General features: G+C 40.6%; 2 protein-coding genes across 2 annotated transcripts in view; both read right to left on the bottom strand.

Moving 5' to 3' along the window:
- Nucleotides 1-20,237, bottom strand: part of LOC149340421 (uncharacterized) — a 63,969-nt gene that overhangs the window by 29,603 nt on the left and 14,129 nt on the right. The window lies entirely within an intron of this gene.
- LOC149340422 (uncharacterized) lies at nt 9,999-14,022 on the bottom strand. Its single transcript, XM_089550025.1, has 3 exons — nt 13,243-14,022; nt 11,643-11,738; nt 9,999-10,141 (listed from the first exon to the last, which is right to left on the bottom strand). Exons 1-3 carry the CDS (start codon nt 13,349-13,351, stop codon nt 9,999-10,001), a joined length of 348 nt encoding a protein of 115 aa, XP_089406151.1. The 5' UTR covers nt 13,352-14,022.

The following is a 20,237-nucleotide window of genomic DNA, read 5'->3' as shown; positions in this document are numbered from 1 at the left end:
TCTGCAGCTAATTCAGGCATAGAAAAAGAAAGAATGAATGAGCTGGAAATTTTACAAAATATTTAAGATAATTTGAGCTTGAAAGCCGCCACAGTTGCTAAGCGGCCCTGACGACCGGCTGCTGACCTGGAAGACGCCGGTTGGATCGCGGATGCGGCGGTCGAATTCCAATGGAAGCGGAATTCTAGAGGCCCGTGTACTGTGCGATGTCAGTGCAGGTTAAAGAAACACGGGTGGTCAAAATTCGCGGAGCCCTACGACGATCCACATAATCGAAGTCTCGTTTAAACGTTAAGCCCTCCTAAACCATAAACTTTACGCATGATCATTTCTCGCGAATCTTAGGGTTTGCATAGAAATTTTATCGTTGCTAAAACGCACGTTATTTCCACTATGTCAGTAACTTAGAACCAGACGCGGTTCATGTTATTTTTCGATGAGTATTTGCTTGGTGTAAGGCATAATGTTCATCAGATTCTCGTTGCGGTCGCCAAGCCGTGAGGACTTATATTTGTGTCCTGAAATTTAATTGATCATCCTTGCATTACTGAGAATGAGGAGTGAGCGCGACACCTCGTAGAGATTGATACCGCAGTGAATAGAGGAGATTATATTGCATCCATGTTGTGGCCGATGGCTGCACTACGGATATGAAATAGAAACTGTAAAAGGCACAAAAGTTTTAGGAGAGCTATTATTCGATTTATTCGAAATTTCAATGATTATTTGAGATGAATATTGGTGCTAAATTTTTGGAAAATAGTTTTCTATCAGAAATTTGTTTTCTAGACTAGGATGTTTATAGACATTCAAGGTTAACGGAACTTAACTTCAGCTAAGCAAAATTCCATAGTAACAAAACAAGACGTAATTCCGTTATTCTTGAGGAATGGTGGTCACAAAAAAGCATCATTTTAGGCATGAACGAAAATTACGACCAAAAATATTCAGAGACCCACGTGGTTCGGTTTTCCAAATCTTTATTTTTTCTCTTTCAACGATTTTGATTCTCACCAATTAATATATTTTCAAGTTCGTGTCACACCTATAGATATTTTAATTAAAGTCTACAGTTGAACGAAAACGTCTGCGCAGGGTAAATCATAACGGGCAAATGTAGACGTTGAGAAAAGATAAAATGACAGAGATTTCTGGTTTTTTTTTCTTTCTGCATTTTTCATCAGCAGTAAGTAACCAATTTTAAAGTTACTGTCGTACTTGTCAATATTTTAAATGAAGTCGAGAGTTGGACGAACACTCGTTTCGTCGGAGTAAATGATAGTAACGTCAAAGTGTAAATGCCGCGCTAAAATAAAAACAATACGGTTTTGACTGTGAACAAGGCGCCCATACAGCTGCCGAAACGCATTGCTTTTCATCAACGTTTACAATTTCTCGATATAAAGAAGCTTTAATTTGAGGAAGTGCATTGAGTAAGTTAAGGAAGCCTAATCGGCCTGAATTAGGAAGGAAAGTGAATCCCTATTGGCAGTGAGCTACAGTGCTCACCTCTGCATTCTCCTGTTGCTTCGTCACAGACTTGTCCTTTATTTGTGCAGGCTGTTTTCTGTTGCTCGGTGCACTTGGTTTCGGGGGGCTCTGCAGCTAATTGAGGCATAGAAAAAGAAAGAATGAATGAGCTGGAAATTTTGCGAAATATTTAAGATAATTTGAGCTTCAAAGCCGCCACGGTTGCTAAGCGGCTCTGACGAGCGGCTGCTGACCTTGAAGACGCCGGTTGGATCACGGATGCGGCGGTTGAATTGCAATGGAAGCGAAATTCTAGAGGCCCGTGTACTGTGCAATGCCAGTGTAGGTTAAAAAAAACACGGGTGGTCGAAATTCGCGGAGCCCTACGACGATCCACATAATCGAAGTCGCGTTTAGACGTTAAGCCCTCTTAAACCATAAATTTTACGCATGATCATTTATCGCGAATCTTAGGGTTTGCATAGAAATTTTATCGCGTCTTAAAAGCACGTTATTTCCCCTATGTCAGTAATTTAGAACCAGACGCGATTCATGTTATTTTTCGATGAGTATTTGCTTGGTGTAAGACATAATGTTCATCAGATTCTCGTTGCGGTCTCAAAGCCGTGGGGACTTATATTTGTGTCCTGAAATTGAATTGATCATCCTTGCATTACTGAGAATGCGGAGTGAGCGCGACACCTCGTAGAGATTGATATCGCAGTGAATAGAGGAGATTAGATTGCATCCATGTTTTTGCCGATGGCTGCACTACGGATATTGAAATAGAAACTGTAAAAGGCACAAAAGTTTTAGGAGAGCTATTATTAGATTGATTCGAAATTTCAATGATTATTTGAGAGGAATGTTGGTGCTAAATTTTTGGAAAATAGTTTTCTATCAGAAATTTGTTTTCTAGACTAGGATGTTTATAGACATTCAAGGTTAACGGAACTTAACTTCAGCTAAGCAAAATTCCATAGTAACAAAACAAGACGTAATTCCGTTATTCTTGAGGAATGGTGGTCACAAAAAAGCATCAGTTTAGGCATGAACGAAAATTACGACCAAAAATATTCAGAGACCCACGTGGTTCGGTTTTCCAAATCTTTATTTTTTCTCTTTCAACGATTTTGATTCTCACCAATTAATATATTTTCAAGTTCGTGTCACACCTATAGATATTTTAATTAAAGTCTACAGTTGAACGAAAACGTCTGTGCAGGGTAAATCATAACGGGCAAATGTAGACGTTGAGAAAAGATAAAATGACAGAGATTTCTGGTTTTTTTTTTCTTTCTGCATTTTTCATCAGCAGTAAGTAACCAATTTTAAAGTTACTGTCGTACTTGTCAATATTTTAAATGAAGTCGAGAGTTGGACGAACACTCGTTTCGTCGGAGTAAATGATAGTAACGTCAAAGTGTAAATGCCGCGCTAAAATAAAAACAATACGGTTTTGACTGTGAACAAGGCGCCCATACAGCTGCCGAAACGCATTGCTTTTCATCAACGTTTACAATTTCTCGATATAAAGAAGCTTTAATTTGAGGAAGTGCATTGAGTAAGTTAAGGAAGCCTAATCGGCCTGAATTAGGAAGGAAAGTGAATCCCTATTGGCAGTGAGCTACAGTGCTCACCTCTGCATTCTCCTGTTGCTTCGTCACAGACTTGTCCTTTATTTGTGCAGGCTGTTTTCTGTTGCTCGGTGCACTTGGTTTCGGGGGGCTCTGCAGCTAATTGAGGCATAGAAAAAGAAAGAATGAATGAGCTGGAAATTTTGCGAAATATTTAAGATAATTTGAGCTTCAAAGCCGCCACGGTTGCTAAGCGGCTCTGACGAGCGGCTGCTGACCTTGAAGACGCCGGTTGGATCACGGATGCGGCGGTTTAATTGCAATGGAAGCGAAATTCTAGAGGCCCGTGTACTGTGCAATGCCAGTGTAGGTTAAAAAAACACGGGTGGTCGAAATTCGCGGAGCCCTACGACGATCCACATAATCGAAGTCGCGTTTAGACGTTAAGCCCTCTTAAACCATAAATTTTACGCATGATCATTTATCGCGAATCTTAGGGTTTGCATAGAAATTTTATCGCGTCTTAAAAGAACGTTATTTCCCCTATGTCAGTAATTTATAACCAGACGCGATTCATGTTATTTTTCGATGAGTATTTGCTTGGTGTAAGACATAATGTTCATCAGATTCTCGTTGCGGTCTCCATGCCGTGGGGACTTATATTTGTGTCCTGAAATTTAATTGATCATCCTTGCATTACTGAGAATGAGGAGTGAGCGCGACACCTCGTAGAGATTGATACCGCAGTGAATAGAGGAGATTAGATTGCATCCATGTTGTGGCCGATGGCTGCACTACGGATATTGAAATAGAAACTGTAAAAGGCACAAAAGTTTTAGGAGAGCTATTATTCGATTTATTCGAGATTTCAATGATTATTGGAGATGAATGTTGGTGCTAAATTTTTGGAAAATAGTTTTCTATCAGAAATTTGTTTTCCAGACTAGGATGTTTATAGACATTCAAGGTTAACGGAACTTAACTTCAGCTAAGCAAAATTCCATAGTAACAAAACAAGACGTCATTCCGTTATTCTTGAGGAATGGTGGTCACAAAAAAGCATCATTTTTGGCATGAACTAAAATTACGACCAAAAATATTCAGAGACCCACGTGGTTCGGTTTTCCAAATCTTTATTTTTTCTCTTTCAACGATTTTGATTCTCACCAATTATTATATTTTCAAGTTCGTGTCACACCTATAGATATTTTAATTAAAGTCTGCAGTTGAACGAAAACGTCTGCGCAGGATAAATCATAACGGGCAAATGTAGACGTTTAGAAAAGATAAAATGACAGAGATTTCTGGTTTTTTTTCTTTCTGCATTTTTTATCAGCAGTAAGTAACCAATTTTAAAGTTACTGTCGTACTTGTCAATATTTTAAATGAAGTCGAGAGTTGGACGAACTCTCGTTTCGTCGGAGTAAATGATAGTAACGTCAAAGTGTAAATGCCGCGCTAAAATAAAAACAATAAGGTTTTGACTGTGAACAAGGCGTCCATACAGCTGCCAAAACGCATTGCTTTTCATCAACGTTTACAATTTCTCGATATAAAGAAGTTTTAATTTGAGGAAGTGCATTGAGTAAGTTAAGGAAGCCCAATCGGCCTTAAATATGGAGGAATGTGAATCCCTATTGGCAGTGAGCTACAGTGCTCACCTTTGCATTCTCCAGTTGCTTCGTCACACACTTGTCCTTTCTTTGTGCATTCTGTTTTCAGTTGCTCGGTGCACTTGGTTTCGGGTGGCTCTGCCGCTAATTCAGGCATAGAAAAAGAAAGAATGAATGAGCTGGAAGTTTTGCGAAATATTTAGGATAATTTGAGCTTGAAAGCCGCCACGGTTGCTAAGCGGCCCTGACGACCGGCTGCTGACCTGAAAGACGCCGGTTGGATCGCGGATGCGGCGGTCGAATTCCAATGGAAGCGGAATTCTAGAGGCCCGTGTACTGTGCGATGTCAGTGCAGGTTAAAGAAACACGGGTGGTCGAAATTCGCGGAGCCCTACGACGATCCACATAATCGAAGTCGCGTTTAAACGTTAAGCCCTCCTAAACCGTAAACTTTACGCATGATCATTTCTCGCGAATCTTAGGGTTTGCATAGAAATTTTATCGTTGCTAAAACGCACGTTATTTCCACTATGTCAGTAACTTAGAACCAGACGCGGTTCATGTTATTTTTCGATGAGTATTTGCTTGGTGTAAGACATAATGTTCATCAGATTCTCGTTGCGGTCGCCAAGCCGTGGGGACTTATATTTGTGTCCTGAAATTTAATTGATCATCCTTGCATTACTAAGGATGCGGAGTCAGCTCGACACCCCGTAGAGATTGATAGCGCTGTGAATAGAGGAGATTAGATTGCATCCATGTTTTTGCCGATGGCTGCACAACGGATATTGAAATAGAAACTGTAAAAGGCACAAAAGTTCTAGGAGAGGTATTATTCGATTTATTCGAAATTTCAATGATTATTTGAGATGAATGTTGGTGCTAAATTTTTGGAAAATAGTTTTGTATCAGAAATTTGTTTTCTAGACTAGGATGTTTACAGACATTCAAGGTTAACGGAACGTAACTTCAGCAAAGGAAAATTCCATAGTAACAAAACAAGAAGTAATTCCTTTATTCTTGAGGAATGGTGGTCACAAAAAAGCATCATTTTTGGCATGAACTAAAATTACGACCAAAATTATTCAGAGACCCACGTGGTTCGGTTTTCCAAATCTTTATTTTTTCTCTTTCAACGGTTTTGATTTTCACCAATTATTATATTTTCAAGTTCGTGTCACACATATAGATATTTTAATTAAAGTCTACAGTTGAACGAAAACGTCTGCGCAGGGTAAATCATAACGGACAAATGTAGACGGTGAGAAAAGATAAAATGACAGAGATTTCTGTTTTTTTTCTATCTGGATTTTTTATCAGCAGTAAGTAACCAATTTTAAAGTTACTGTCGTACTTGTCAATATTTTAAATGAAGTCGAGAGTTGGACGAACACTCGTTTCGTCGGAGTAAATGATAGTAACGTCAAAGTGTAAATGCCGCGCTAAAATAAAAACTATTCGTTTTTGACTCTGTACAAGGCGCCCATACGGCTGCCGAAACGCATTGCATTTGATCAACGTTTACAATTTCTCGACATAAAGAAGTTTTAATTTGAGGAAGAGCATTGAGTAAAATAAGGAAGCCCAATCGGCCTTAAATATGGAGGAATGGGAATCCCTATTGGCAGTGAGCTACAGTGCTCACCGTCGCATTCTCCAGTTGCTTCGTCACACACTTGTCCTTTCTTTGTGCAGGCTGTTTTCTGTTGCTCGGTGCACTTGGTTTCGGGGGGCTCTGAAGCTAATTCAGGCATAGAAAAAGAAAAAATGAATGAGCTGGAAATTTTGCGAAATATTTAAGATACTTTGAACTTGAAAGACGGCACAGTTGCTAAGCGGCTCTGATGATTGGCTGCTGACGTGAAAGAGGCCGGTTCGATCGCGGATGCGGCGGTGAAATTGCAATTGAAGCAAAATTCAAGAGGCCCGAGTACTGTGCGATGTCAGTGCAGGTTAAATAAACAGGGTTGGTCGAAATTAGCGGAGCCCTACGACGATCCACATAACCGAAGTCGCGTTCGGATGTTAAGCCCCCTAAACCATAAACTTTACGCATGACCATTTCTCGCGAATCGAAGGGTTTGCATAGAAATTTTATTTTTGCTAAAACGCACGTGATTTCCACTATGTCAGTAATTTAGAACCAGACGCGATTCATGTTATTTTTCGATGAGTATTCGCTTGGCGTAAGACATAATGTTCATAAGATTCTCGCTGCGGTCGCCGAGCCGTGGGGACTTATATTTGTGTCCTGAAATTTAATTGAGTATCCTTGCATTACTGAGAATGCGGAGTCAGCTCGACACCTCGTAGAGATTAATAGCGCCGTGAATAGAGGAGAGTAGATTGCATCCATGTTTTTGCCGATGGCTTCACTACGGATCTTGAAATAGAAACTGTAACATGCACAAAATTTCTAGGAGACTTGTTATTGGATTTATTCGAAATTTCAATGATTATTCGAGATGAATGTGGTGCTAAATTTTATGAAAATAGTTTTAATATCAGAACATTGTTTTCTAGACAAGGATGCCTATAAACTTTCAAGGTTAACACAACGTTATTTCAGCAAAGTAAAATTCTATGTCACACAAAACAAGATGTAATTCCGTTAATCTAGAGGAAAGGTGGACACAAAAAAGCATCATTTTTGGCATGAACTAAGATTACGACCAAAAATATTCAGAGAACCACTGGTTCGGTTTTCTGAATGTTTATTTTTGCTCTTTGAACAGTTTTGATCTGCAGCAAGTATTATATCTTAAACTGCGTGTCATACTTATAGATAATTTAATTGAAGTCTAGAGTTGAACGAAAACGTCTGAGCAGGGTATATCATAACGGGCAAATGTAGAATTTGAGAAAAGATGAAATGAGCGAGGTTTCTGGTTATTTTTGATGTTTCTGCATTCTTTATCAGCAGTAAGTAACGAATTTTAAAGTTACTGTCGTACTTATCAATATTTTAAATGAAGTCGAGATTTGGACGAACACTCGTTTCGTCGGGGTAAATCATACTAACGTCAATATGTAAATGCCGCGCTAAAATAAAAACAATACGTTTTTGATTTTGGACAAGCCGCCCATACAGCTGCCAAAACGCATTGCTTTTCATCAACGTTTACAATTTCTGGATATAGAGAAGTTTTAATTTGAGGAAGTGCATTGAGTAACTTAAGGAAGCCTAATCGGCCTGAAAGAGGGAGGAATGGGAATCCCTATTGGCAGTGAGCTACAGTGCTCACCTTTGCATTCTCCAGTTGCTTCGTCACACACTTGTCCTTTCTTTGTGCAGGCTGTTTTCTGTTGCTCGGTGCACTTGGTTTCGGGGGGCTCTGCAGCTAATTCAGGCATAGAAAAAGAAAGAATGAATGAGCTGGAAATTTTGCGAAATATTTAAGATAATTTGAGGTTGAAAGCCGCCACGGTTGCAAAGCGGCTCTGACGAGCGGCTGCTGACCTGAAAGACACCGTTTGGATCGCGGATGCGGCGGTCGAATTGCAATGGAAGCGAAATTCTAGTGGCCCGTGTACTGTGCGATGCCAGTGGAGGTTAAAGAAACACGGGTGGTCGAAATTCGCGGAGCCCTACGACGATCCACATAACCGAAGTCGCGTTCGGATGTTAAGCCCCCCTAAACCATGAACTTTACGCATGACCATTTCTCGTGAATCGTAGGGTTTGCATAGAAATTTTATCGTTGCTAAAACGCACGTGATTTCCACTATGTCAGTAATTTAGAACCAGACGCGATTCATGTTATTTTTCGATGAGTATTTGCTTGGCGTAAGACATAATATTCATAAGATTCTCGCTGCGGTCGCCGAGCCGTGGGGACCTAAATTTGTGTCCTTAAAATTAATTGATCAGCATTGCATTACTGAGTATGCGGAGTCCGCTCGACACCTCGTAGTGATTGATAGCGCCGTGAATAGAGGAGATTAGAATGCATCCATGTTTTTGCCGATGGCTTCACTACAGATCTTGGAATAGAAACTGTAAAAGTCACAAAAATTCTAGGAGACATATTATTTGATTTATTCGAAATTTCAATGATTATACGAGGTGAATGTTGGTGCTAAATTTTAGGAAAAAAGATTTCATGTCAGAAATATATTTTCTACACAAGGATGCCTATAAACTTTCAAGGTTAACGCAACTTTATTTCAGCAAAGTGAAATTCCATAGTCACAAAACAAGAAGTAATTCCGGTATTCTAGAGGAATGGTTGACACAAAAAAGCATCAGTTTTGGCATGAGCTAAGATTACGACCAAAAATATTCAGAGACCCATGTGGTTCGGTTTTTTGAATGTTTATTTTTTCTCTTTCATCATTTTTGATCGGCAGGAAGTATTATATTTTAAAGTGCGTGTCACACTTATATATATTTTAATTGAAGTCTAGAGTTGAACGAAAATGGCTGAGGCTTAGCTAAGGCTAAGCCTAGTCAGATGCGAAGCATATTGATAGCTAGGCTTGGTAATACATGGCTTTCCTTGGTTGAAGTTCATCCCGCTCTTCATCGGTCTCTGTGGCACGCTGAAGCTTTCGCTTCTCGTTCAAATCAGTACTGCTTCTAGGCGGCATCCCAACACCTGGCCGCCTCGTAAGTGCCCGGAGAGCGAGGCAAGCTCAGCTTTATACCGCTGCTGTAGCGTCACGTGGTCAGCTGCAGCGCCTCTGATGTAGAGCATCCACCGCCGCGGCCGACCGCGCGAGCCGGCAGCGCATCTCTTGTCTGCTGTGACGTCATGTGGTCACGTGGTCAGCCGCCGCGCCTCTGATGTGGAGCCTCCACCGCCGCGGGCGACCGCGCGAGCCGGGAGCCCATCTCTCCTCTGCTGTGACGTCATGTTGTCACTTGGTGTCACGTGTTCACGCTAAAGGTCAATGGTAGATCCGCCGCCGCGCTCGACGGGCTGTAGTGTAGCTCTAGTAATATGCTTCGCATAAAACGTCTGCGCGGGGTAAATCATATCGACCAAATGTAGACGTCAAATAAAAATAAAAAGACAGAGATTTATGGTTATTCTTCCTCTTTCTGCATTCTTTATCAGCAGTAAGTAACCAATTTTAAAATTACTGCCATACTTATGAATATTTTAAATGAAGTCAAGAGTTGGACGAACACTCGTTTCGTCGGAGTAAATGATAGTAACGTCAAAGTGTAAATGCCGCGCTAAAATAAAAACTATACGTTTTTGACTCTGTACAAGGCGCCCATACGGCTGCCGAAACGCATTGCTTTTCATCAACGTTTACAATTTCTCGATATAAAGAAGCTTTAATTTGAGGAAGTGCATTGAGTAAGTTAAGGAAGCCTAATCGGCCTGAATTAGGAAGGAAAGTGAATCCCTATTGGCAGTGAGCTACAGTGCTCACCTTTGCATTCTCCAGTTGCTTCGTCACACACTTGTCCTTTCTTTGTGCATTCTGTTTTCAGTTGCTCGGTGCACTTGGTTTCGGGTGGCTCTGCCGCTAATTCAGGCATAGAAAAAGAAAGAATGAATGAGCTGGAAGTTTTGCGAAATATTTAGGATAATTTGAGCTTGAAAGCCGCCACGGTTGCTAAGCGGCCCTGACGACCGGCTGCTGACCTGAAAGACGCCGGTTGGATCGCGGATGCGGCGGTCGAATTCCAATGGAAGCGGAATTCTAGAGGCCCGTGTACTGTGCGATGTCAGTGCAGGTTAAAGAAACACGGGTGGTCGAAATTCGCGGAGCCCTACGACGATCCACATAATCGAAGTCGCGTTTAAACGTTAAGCCCTCCTAAACCGTAAACTTTACGCATGATCATTTCTCGCGAATCTTAGGGTTTGCATAGAAATTTTATCGTTGCTAAAACGCACGTTATTTCCACTATGTCAGTAACTTAGAACCAGACGCGGTTCATGTTATTTTTCGATGAGTATTTGCTTGGTGTAAGACATAATGTTCATCAGATTCTCGTTGCGGTCGCCAAGCCGTGGGGACTTATATTTGTGTCCTGAAATTTAATTGATCATCCTTGCATTACTAAGGATGCGGAGTCAGCTCGACACCCCGTAGAGATTGATAGCGCTGTGAATAGAGGAGATTAGATTGCATCCATGTTTTTGCCGATGGCTGCACAACGGATATTGAAATAGAAACTGTAAAAGGCACAAAAGTTCTAGGAGAGGTATTATTCGATTTATTCGAAATTTCAATGATTATTTGAGATGAATGTTGGTGCTAAATTTTTGGAAAATAGTTTTGTATCAGAAATTTGTTTTCTAGACTAGGATGTTTACAGACATTCAAGGTTAACGGAACGTAACTTCAGCGAAGGAAAATTCCATAGTAACAAAACAAGAAGTAATTCCTTTATTCTTGAGGAATGGTGGTCACAAAAAAGCATCATTTTTGGCATGAACTAAAATTACGACCAAAATTATTCAGAGACCCACGTGGTTCGGTTTTCCAAATCTTTATTTTTTCTCTTTCAACGGTTTTGATTTTCACCAATTATTATATTTTCAAGTTCGTGTCACACATATAGATATTTTAATTAAAGTCTACAGTTGAACGAAAACGTCTGCGCAGGGTAAATCATAACGGACAAATGTAGACGTTGAGAAAAGATAAAATGACAGAGATTTCTGTTTTTTTTCTATCTGGATTTTTTATCAGCAGTAAGTAACCAATTTTAAAGTTACTGTCGTACTTGTCAATATTTTAAATGAAGTCGAGAGTTGGACGAACACTCGTTTCGTCGGAGTAAATGATAGTAACGTCAAAGTGTAAATGCCGCGCTAAAATAAAAACTATTCGTTTTTGACTCTGTACAAGGCGCCCATACGGCTGCCGAAACGCATTGCATTTGATCAACGTTTACAATTTCTCGACATAAAGAAGTTTTAATTTGAGGAAGAGCATTGAGTAAAATAAGGAAGCCCAATCGGCCTTAAATATGGAGGAATGGGAATCCCTATTGGCAGTGAGCTACAGTGCTCACCGTTGCATTCTCCAGTTGCTTCGTCACACACTTGTCCTTTCTTTGTGCAGGCTGTTTTCTGTTGCTCGGTGCACTTGGTTTCGGGGGGCTCTGAAGCTAATTCAGGCATAGAAAAAGAAAAAATGAATGAGCTGGAAATTTTGCGAAATATTTAAGATACTTTGAACTTGAAAGACGGCACAGTTGCTAAGCGGCTCTGATGATTGGCTGCTGACGTGAAAGAGGCCGGTTCGATCGCGGATGCGGCGGTGAAATTGCAATTGAAGCAAAATTCAAGAGGCCCGAGTACTGTGCGATGTCAGTGCAGGTTAAATAAACAGGGTTGGTCGAAATTAGCGGAGCCCTACGACGATCCACATAACCGAAGTCGCGTTCGGATGTTAAGCCCCCTAAACCATAAACTTTACGCATGACCATTTCTCGCGAATCGAAGGGTTTGCATAGAAATTTTATTTTTGCTAAAACGCACGTGATTTCCACTATGTCAGTAATTTAGAACCAGACGCGATTCATGTTATTTTTCGATGAGTATTCGCTTGGCGTAAGACATAATGTTCATAAGATTCTCGCTGCGGTCGCCGAGCCGTGGGGACTTATATTTGTGTCCTGAAATTTAATTGAGTATCCTTGCATTACTGAGAATGCGGAGTCAGCTCGACACCTCGTAGAGATTAATAGCGCCGTGAATAGAGGAGAGTAGATTGCATCCATGTTTTTGCCGATGGCTTCACTACGGATCTTGAAATAGAAACTGTAACATGCACAAAATTTCTAGGAGACTTGTTATTGGATTTATTCGAAATTTCAATGATTATTCGAGATGAATGTGGTGCTAAATTTTATGAAAATAGTTTTAATATCAGAACATTGTTTTCTAGACAAGGATGCCTATAAACTTTCAAGGTTAACACAACGTTATTTCAGCAAAGTAAAATTCTATGTCACACAAAACAAGATGTAATTCCGTTAATCTAGAGGAAAGGTGGACACAAAAAAGCATCATTTTTGGCATGAACTAAGATTACGACCAAAAATATTCAGAGAACCACTGGTTCGGTTTTCTGAATGTTTATTTTTGCTCTTTGAACAGTTTTGATCTGCAGCAAGTATTATATCTTAAACTGCGTGTCATACTTATAGATAATTTAATTGAAGTCTAGAGTTGAACGAAAACGTCTGAGCAGGGTATATCATAACGGGCAAATGTAGAATTTGAGAAAAGATGAAATGAGCGAGGTTTCTGGTTATTTTTGATGTTTCTGCATTCTTTATCAGCAGTAAGTAACGAATTTTAAAGTTACTGTCGTACTTATCAATATTTTAAATGAAGTCGAGATTTGGACGAACACTCGTTTCGTCGGGGTAAATCATACTAACGTCAATATGTAAATGCCGCGCTAAAATAAAAACAATACGTTTTTGATTTTGGACAAGCCGCCCATACAGCTGCCAAAACGCATTGCTTTTCATCAACGTTTACAATTTCTGGATATAGAGAAGTTTTAATTTGAGGAAGTGCATTGAGTAACTTAAGGAAGCCTAATCGGCCTGAAAGAGGGAGGAATGGGAATCCCTATTGGCAGTGAGCTACAGTGCTCACCTTTGCATTCTCCAGTTGCTTCGTCACACACTTGTCCTTTCTTTGTGCAGGCTGTTTTCTGTTGCTCGGTGCACTTGGTTTCGGGGGGCTCTGCAGCTAATTCAGGCATAGAAAAAGAAAGAATGAATGAGCTGGAAATTTTGCGAAATATTTAAGATAATTTGAGGTTGAAAGCCGCCACGGTTGCAAAGCGGCTCTGACGAGCGGCTGCTGACCTGAAAGACACCGTTTGGATCGCGGATGCGGCGGTCGAATTGCAATGGAAGCGAAATTCTAGTGGCCCGTGTACTGTGCGATGCCAGTGGAGGTTAAAGAAACACGGGTGGTCGAAATTCGCGGAGCCCTACGACGATCCACATAACCGAAGTCGCGTTCGGATGTTAAGCCCCCCTAAACCATGAACTTTACGCATGACCATTTCTCGTGAATCGTAGGGTTTGCATAGAAATTTTATCGTTGCTAAAACGCACGTGATTTCCACTATGTCAGTAATTTAGAACCAGACGCGATTCATGTTATTTTTCGATGAGTATTTGCTTGGCGTAAGACATAATATTCATAAGATTCTCGCTGCGGTCGCCGAGCCGTGGGGACCTAAATTTGTGTCCTTAAAATTAATTGATCAGCATTGCATTACTGAGTATGCGGAGTCCGCTCGACACCTCGTAGTGATTGATAGCGCCGTGAATAGAGGAGATTAGAATGCATCCATGTTTTTGCCGATGGCTTCACTACAGATCTTGGAATAGAAACTGTAAAAGTCACAAAAATTCTAGGAGACATATTATTTGATTTATTCGAAATTTAAATGATTATACGAGGTGAATGTTGGTGCTAAATTTTAGGAAAAAAGATTTCATGTCAGAAATATATTTTCTACACAAGGATGCCTATAAACTTTCAAGGTTAACGCAACTTTATTTCAGCAAAGTGAAATTCCATAGTCACAAAACAAGAAGTAATTCCGGTATTCTAGAGGAATGGTTGACACAAAAAAGCATCAGTTTTGGCATGAGCTAAGATTACGACCAAAAATATTCAGAGACCCATGTGGTTCGGTTTTTTGAATGTTTATTTTTTCTCTTTCATCATTTTTGATCGGCAGGAAGTATTATATTTTAAAGTGCGTGTCACACTTATATATATTTTAATTGAAGTCTAGAGTTGAACGAAAATGGCTGAGGCTTAGCTAAGGCTAAGCCTAGTCAGATGCGAAGCATATTGATAGCTAGGCTTGGTAATACATGGCTTTCCTTGGTTGAAGTTCATCCCGCTCTTCATCGGTCTCTGTGGCACGCTGAAGCTTTCGCTTCTCGTTCAAATCAGTACTGCTTCTAGGCGGCATCCCAACACCTGGCCGCCTCGTAAGTGCCCGGAGAGCGAGGCAAGCTCAGCTTTATACCGCTGCTGTAGCGTCACGTGGTCAGCTGCAGCGCCTCTGATGTAGAGCATCCACCGCCGCGGCCGACCGCGCGAGCCGGCAGCGCATCTCTTGTCTGCTGTGACGTCATGTGGTCACGTGGTCAGCCGCCGCGCCTCTGATGTGGAGCCTCCACCGCCGCGGGCGACCGCGCGAGCCGGGAGCCCATCTCTCCTCTGCTGTGACGTCATGTTGTCACTTGGTGTCACGTGTTCACGCTAAAGGTCAATGGTAGATCCGCCGCCGCGCTCGACGGGCTGTAGTGTAGCTCTAGTAATATGCTTCGCATAAAACGTCTGCGCGGGGTAAATCATATCGACCAAATGTAGACGTCAAATAAAAATAAAAAGACAGAGATTTATGGTTATTCTTCCTCTTTCTGCATTCTTTATCAGCAGTAAGTAACCAATTTTAAAATTACTGCCATACTTATGAATATTTTAAATGAAGTCAAGAGTTGGACGAACACTCGTTTCGTCGGGGTAAATCATAATAACGTCAAAGTGTAAATGCCGCGCTAAAATAAAGAAAAAACGGTTTTGACTGTGAACAAAGCGCCCATACAGCTGCCGAAACGCATTGCTTTTCATAAACGTTTACAATTTCTCGATATAAAGAAGTTTTAATTTGAGGAAGTGCATTGAGCATGTTAAGGAAGCCCAATCGGCCTTAAATATGGAGGAATGTGAATCCCTATTGGCAGTGAGCTACAGTGCTCACCTTTGCATTCTCCAGTTGCTTCGTCACACACTTGTCCTTTCTTTGTGCAGGCTGTTTTCTGTTGCTCGGTGCACTTGGTTTCGGGGGGCTCTGCAGCTAATTCAGGCAAAGAAAAAGAAAGAATGAATGAGCTGGAATATTTGCGAAATATTTAAAATAATTTGAGCTTGAAAGCCGCCACAGTTGGTAAGCGGCCGTGACGACCGGCTGCTGACCTGAAAGACGCTGGTTGGATCGCGGATGCGGCGGTCGAATTCCAATGGAAGCGGAATTCTAGAGGCACGTGTACTGTGCGATGTCAGTGCAGGTTAAAGAAACACGGGTGGTCGAAATTCGCGGAGCCCTACGACGATCCACATAATCGAAGTCGCGTTTAAACGTTAAGCCCTCCTAAACCATAAACTTTACGCATGATCATTTCTCGCGAATCTTAGGGTTTGCATATAAATTTTATCGTTGCTTAAACGCACGTTATTTCCACTATGTCAGTAATTTAGAACCAGACGCGATTCATGTTATTTTTCGATGAGTATTTGCTTGGTGTAAGACATAATGTTCATCAGATTCTCGTTGCGGTCTCCAAGCCGTGGGGACTTATATTTGTGTCCTGAAATTTAATTGATCATCCTCGCATTACTGAGAATGATGAGTGAGCTCGACACATCGTAGAGATTGATACCGCAGTGAATAGAGGAGATTAGATTGCATCCATGTTTTTGCCAATGGCTGCACTACGGATATTGAAATAGAAACTGTAAAAGGCACAAAAGTTCTAGGAGAGCTATTATTCGATTTATTCGAAATTTCAATGGTTACTTGAGATGAATTTTGGTGCTAAATTTTTGGAAAATAGTTTCATATCAGAAATTTGTTTTCTAGACTAGGATGTTTATAGACATTCAAGGTTAACGGAACTTAACTTCAGCAAAGCAAAATTCCATAGTAACAAAACAAGAAGTAATTCCGTTATTCTTGAGGAATGGTGGTCACAAAAGGATCATTTTTGGTATGAACTAAAATTACGACCAAAAATATTCAGAGACCCACGTGGTTCGGTTTTTCAAATCTTTATTTTTTCTCTTTCAACGATCTTGATTTTCACCAATTATTATATTTTCAAATTCGTGTCACACCTATAGATATTTTAATTAAAGACTACAGTTGAACGAAAACGTCTGCGCAGGGTAAATCTTAACGGGCAAATGTAGACTTTGAGAAAAGATAAAATGACCGAGGTTTCTGGTTTTTTTTTCTTTCTGCATTTTTTATCAGCAGTAAGTAACCAATTTTAAAGTTACTGTCGTACTTGTCAATATTTTAAATGAAGTCGAGAGTTGGACGAACACTCGTTTCGTCGGGGTAAAGGATAACAACGTCAAAGTGTAAATGCCGCGCTAAAATAAAAGCTATACGTTTTTGACTCTGTACAAGGCGCCCATACGGCTGCCGAAACGCATTGCTTTTCATCAACGTTTACAATTTCTGAATATAAAGAAGTTTTAATTTGAGGAAGTGCATTGAGTAACTTAAGGAAGCCTAATCGGCCTGAAATAGGAAGGAATGGGAATCCCTATTGGCAGTGAGCTACAGTGCTCACCTTTGCATTTTCCAGTTGCTTCGTCACACACTTGTCCTTTCTTTGTGCAGGCTGTTTTCTGTTGCTCGGTGCACTTGGTTTCGGGGGGCTCTGCAGCTAATTCAGGCATAGAAAAAGAAAGAATGAATGAGCTGGAAATTTTGCGAAATATTTAAGATAATTTGAGCTTGAAAGCCGCCACGGTTGCAAAGCGGCTCTGTCGAGCGGCTGCTGACCTGAAAGACACCGGTTGGAGCGCGGATGCGGCGGTCGAGTTGCAATGGAAGCGAAATTCTAGAGGCAAGTGTAGTGTGCGATGTCAGTACAGGTTAAAGAAACCCGGGTGGTCGAAATTCGCGGAGCCCTACGACGATCCACATAACCGAAGTCGCCTTCGGACGTTAAGGCCGCCTAAACCATGAACTTTAAGCATGACCTTTTCTCGTGAATCGTAGGATTTGCATAGAAATATAATCGTTGCTAAAATGCACGTGCTTTCCTCAATATCAGTTCTTTAGAAATGGACGCGATTCATGTTATTTTTCGATGAGTATTTGCTTGGTGTAAGACATAATGTTCATAACATTCTCGCTGCGTTCGCCGAGCGGCGTGGACTTATATTTGTTTCCTGAAATTTTAATTGCACAATGTTGCATTACTGAGAATGAGGAGTGAGCTCGAGACCTCGTAGAGATTGATGCCGCAGTGAATAGAGGAGATTAGAATGTATCCATGTTTTTGCCGATGGCTGCACTACGGATATTGAAATAGAAACTGTAAAAGGCACAAAAGTTCTAGGAGAGCTATTATTCGATTTATTCGAAATTTCAATGATTATTCGAGATGAATGTTGGTGCTAATTTTTATGAAAATAGTTTTAATATCAGAACATTGTTTTCTAGACAAGGATGCCTATTAACTTTCAAGGTTAACGCAACGTTATTTTAGGAAATTAAAATTCTATGTCACACAAAACAAGAAGTAATTCCGGTAATCTAGAGGAAAGGTGGACACAGAAAAGCATCAATTTTGGCATGAACTAAGATTACGACCAAAAATATTCAGAGGTCCACGTGGTTCGGTTTTCTGAACGTTTATTTTTGCTCTTTCAACATTTTTGATCTACAGCAAGTATTATATTTTAAAGTGCGTGTCACACTTATAGATATTTTAATTGAAGTCTAGAGTTGAACGAAAACGTCTGCGCTGGGTATATCATAACGGGCAAATGTAGACGTTGAGAAAAGATAAAATGAAAGAGGTTTCTGGTTATTTTTGCTCTTTCTGCCTTCTGTATCAGCAGCAAGTAACCAATTTGAAAATTACTGTCGTACTTATCAATATTTTAAATGAAGTCGAGAGTTGGACGAACACTCGTTTCATCGTGGTAAATCTTAATAACGTCAAAGTGTAAATGCCGCGCTAAAATAAACACTATACGTTTTTGACTCTGCACAAGGCACCCATACAGCTGCCGAAACGCATTGCTTTTCATCAAGGTTTACAATTTCTGGATATAAAGAAGTTTTAATTGGAGGAAGTGCATTGAGTAAGTTAAGGAAGCCTGATCGGCCTGAAATAGAGAGGAATGGGAATCCCTATTGGCAGTGAGCTACAGTGCTCACCTTTGCATTCTCCAGTTGCTTCGTCACAGACTTGTCCTTTCTTTGTGCAGGCTGTTTTCTGTTGCTCGGTGCACTTGGTTTCGGGGGGCTCTGCAGCTAATTCAGGCATAGAAAAAGAAAGAATGAACGGGCTGGAAATTCTGCGAAATATTTAAGATAACTTGAGCTTGAAAGCCGCCACGGTTGCTAAGCGGCTCTGACGAGCGGCTGCTGACCTGAAAGACGCCGATTGGATCGCGGATGCGGCGGTCGAATTGCAATGGAAGCGAAATTCTAGTGGCCCGTGTACTGTGCGATGCCAGTGCAGGTTAAAGAAACCCGGGTGGTCGAAATTCGCGGAGCCCTATGACAATCCACATAACCGAAGTCGCGTTCAGACGTTAAGCCCCCTAAACCATGAACTTTACGCATGACCATTTCTCGTGAATCGTAGGATTTGCATAGAAATATAATCGTTGCTAAAATGCACGTGCTTTCCTCCATATCAGTTCTTTAGAAATGGACGCGATTCATGTTATTTTTCGATGAGTATTTGCTGGGTGTAAGACATAATGTTCATAACATTCTCGCTGCGGTCGGCGAGCCGCGTGGATTTATATTTGTTTCCTGAAATTTTAATTGCAGAACGTTGCATTACATAGAATGAGGAGTGAGCTCGACACCTCGTAGAGATTGATGCCGCAGTGAATAGAGGAGATTAGAATGCATCCATGTTTTTGCCGATGGCTGCACTACGGATATTGAAATAGAAACTGTAAAAGGCACAAAAGATCTAGGAGAGCTATTATTCGATTTATTCGAAATTTCAATGATTATTTGAGATGAATGTTGGTGCTAAATTTTTGGAAAATAGTTTTATACCAGAAATTTGATTTCTAGACTAGGTTGTTTATAGACATTCAAGGTTAACGGAACTTAAGTTCAGCTAAGCAAAATTCCATAGAAACAAAACAAGAAGTAATTCCGGTATTCTTAAGGAATGGTGGTCACAAAAAAGCATCATTTTTGGCATGAACTAAAATTACGACCTAAAATATTCAGAGACCCACGTGGTTCGGTTTTCCGAATCTTTATTTTTCTCTTTCAACGAGTTTGATTTTCACCAATTATTATATTTTCAAGTTCGTGTCACACCTATAGATATTTTAATTAAAGTGTAGAGTTGAACGAAAACATCTGCGCAGGGTAAATCATAACGAGCAAATGTAGACGTTGAGAAAAGATAAAATGACAGAGGTTTCTGGTTATTTTTGCTCTTTCTGCATTTATATCAGCAGCAAGTAACCAATTTTGAAAATTACCGTCGTACTCATCAATATTTTAAATGAAGTCGATAGTTGGACGAACACTCGTTTCGTCGGGGTAAATAATAATAACGTCAAAGTGTAAATGCCGCGCTAAAATAAAAATTATGTTTTTGATTGTGAACAAGGCGCCCATACAGCTGGCGAAACGCATTGCTGTTCATCAATGTTTGCAATTTCTCGATATAAAGAAGTTTTAATTTGAGGAAGTGCATTGAGTAAGTTAAGGAAGCCTAATCGGCCTGAAATAGGAAGGAAAGTGATTCCCTATTGGCAGTGAGCTACAGTGCTCACCTCTGCATTCTCCTGTTGCTTCGTCACAGACTTGTCCTTTATTTGTGCAGGCTGTT

This window comes from Amblyomma mixtum, chromosome 6 (genome assembly GCF_055824585.1).
Source record: "Amblyomma mixtum isolate Tamu chromosome 6, ASM5582458v1, whole genome shotgun sequence".
In the NCBI taxonomy this organism is placed as follows: domain Eukaryota; kingdom Metazoa; phylum Arthropoda; class Arachnida; order Ixodida; family Ixodidae; genus Amblyomma; species Amblyomma mixtum.
Note: the sequence above shows the minus strand (reverse complement) of the source record. Positions and strands in the feature narration are given on the sequence as shown.

Bases quoted from the DNA above. Each gene is read 5' to 3' on its own strand.
- LOC149340422 (XM_089550025.1), bottom strand. From the start codon at position 13,351: ATGCCTGAATTAGCTGCAGAGCCCCCCGAAACCAAGTGCACCGAGCAA. The intron at 11,739-13,242 runs GTGAGCACTGTA...TGCCTGAATTAG, and splicing joins AGCAACTGGAGAATGCAAAG to CTTCAGAGCCCCCCGAAACC. The intron at 10,142-11,642 runs GTGAGCACTGTA...TGCCTGAATTAG, and splicing joins AGCAACTGGAGAATGCAACG to CGGCAGAGCCACCCGAAACC.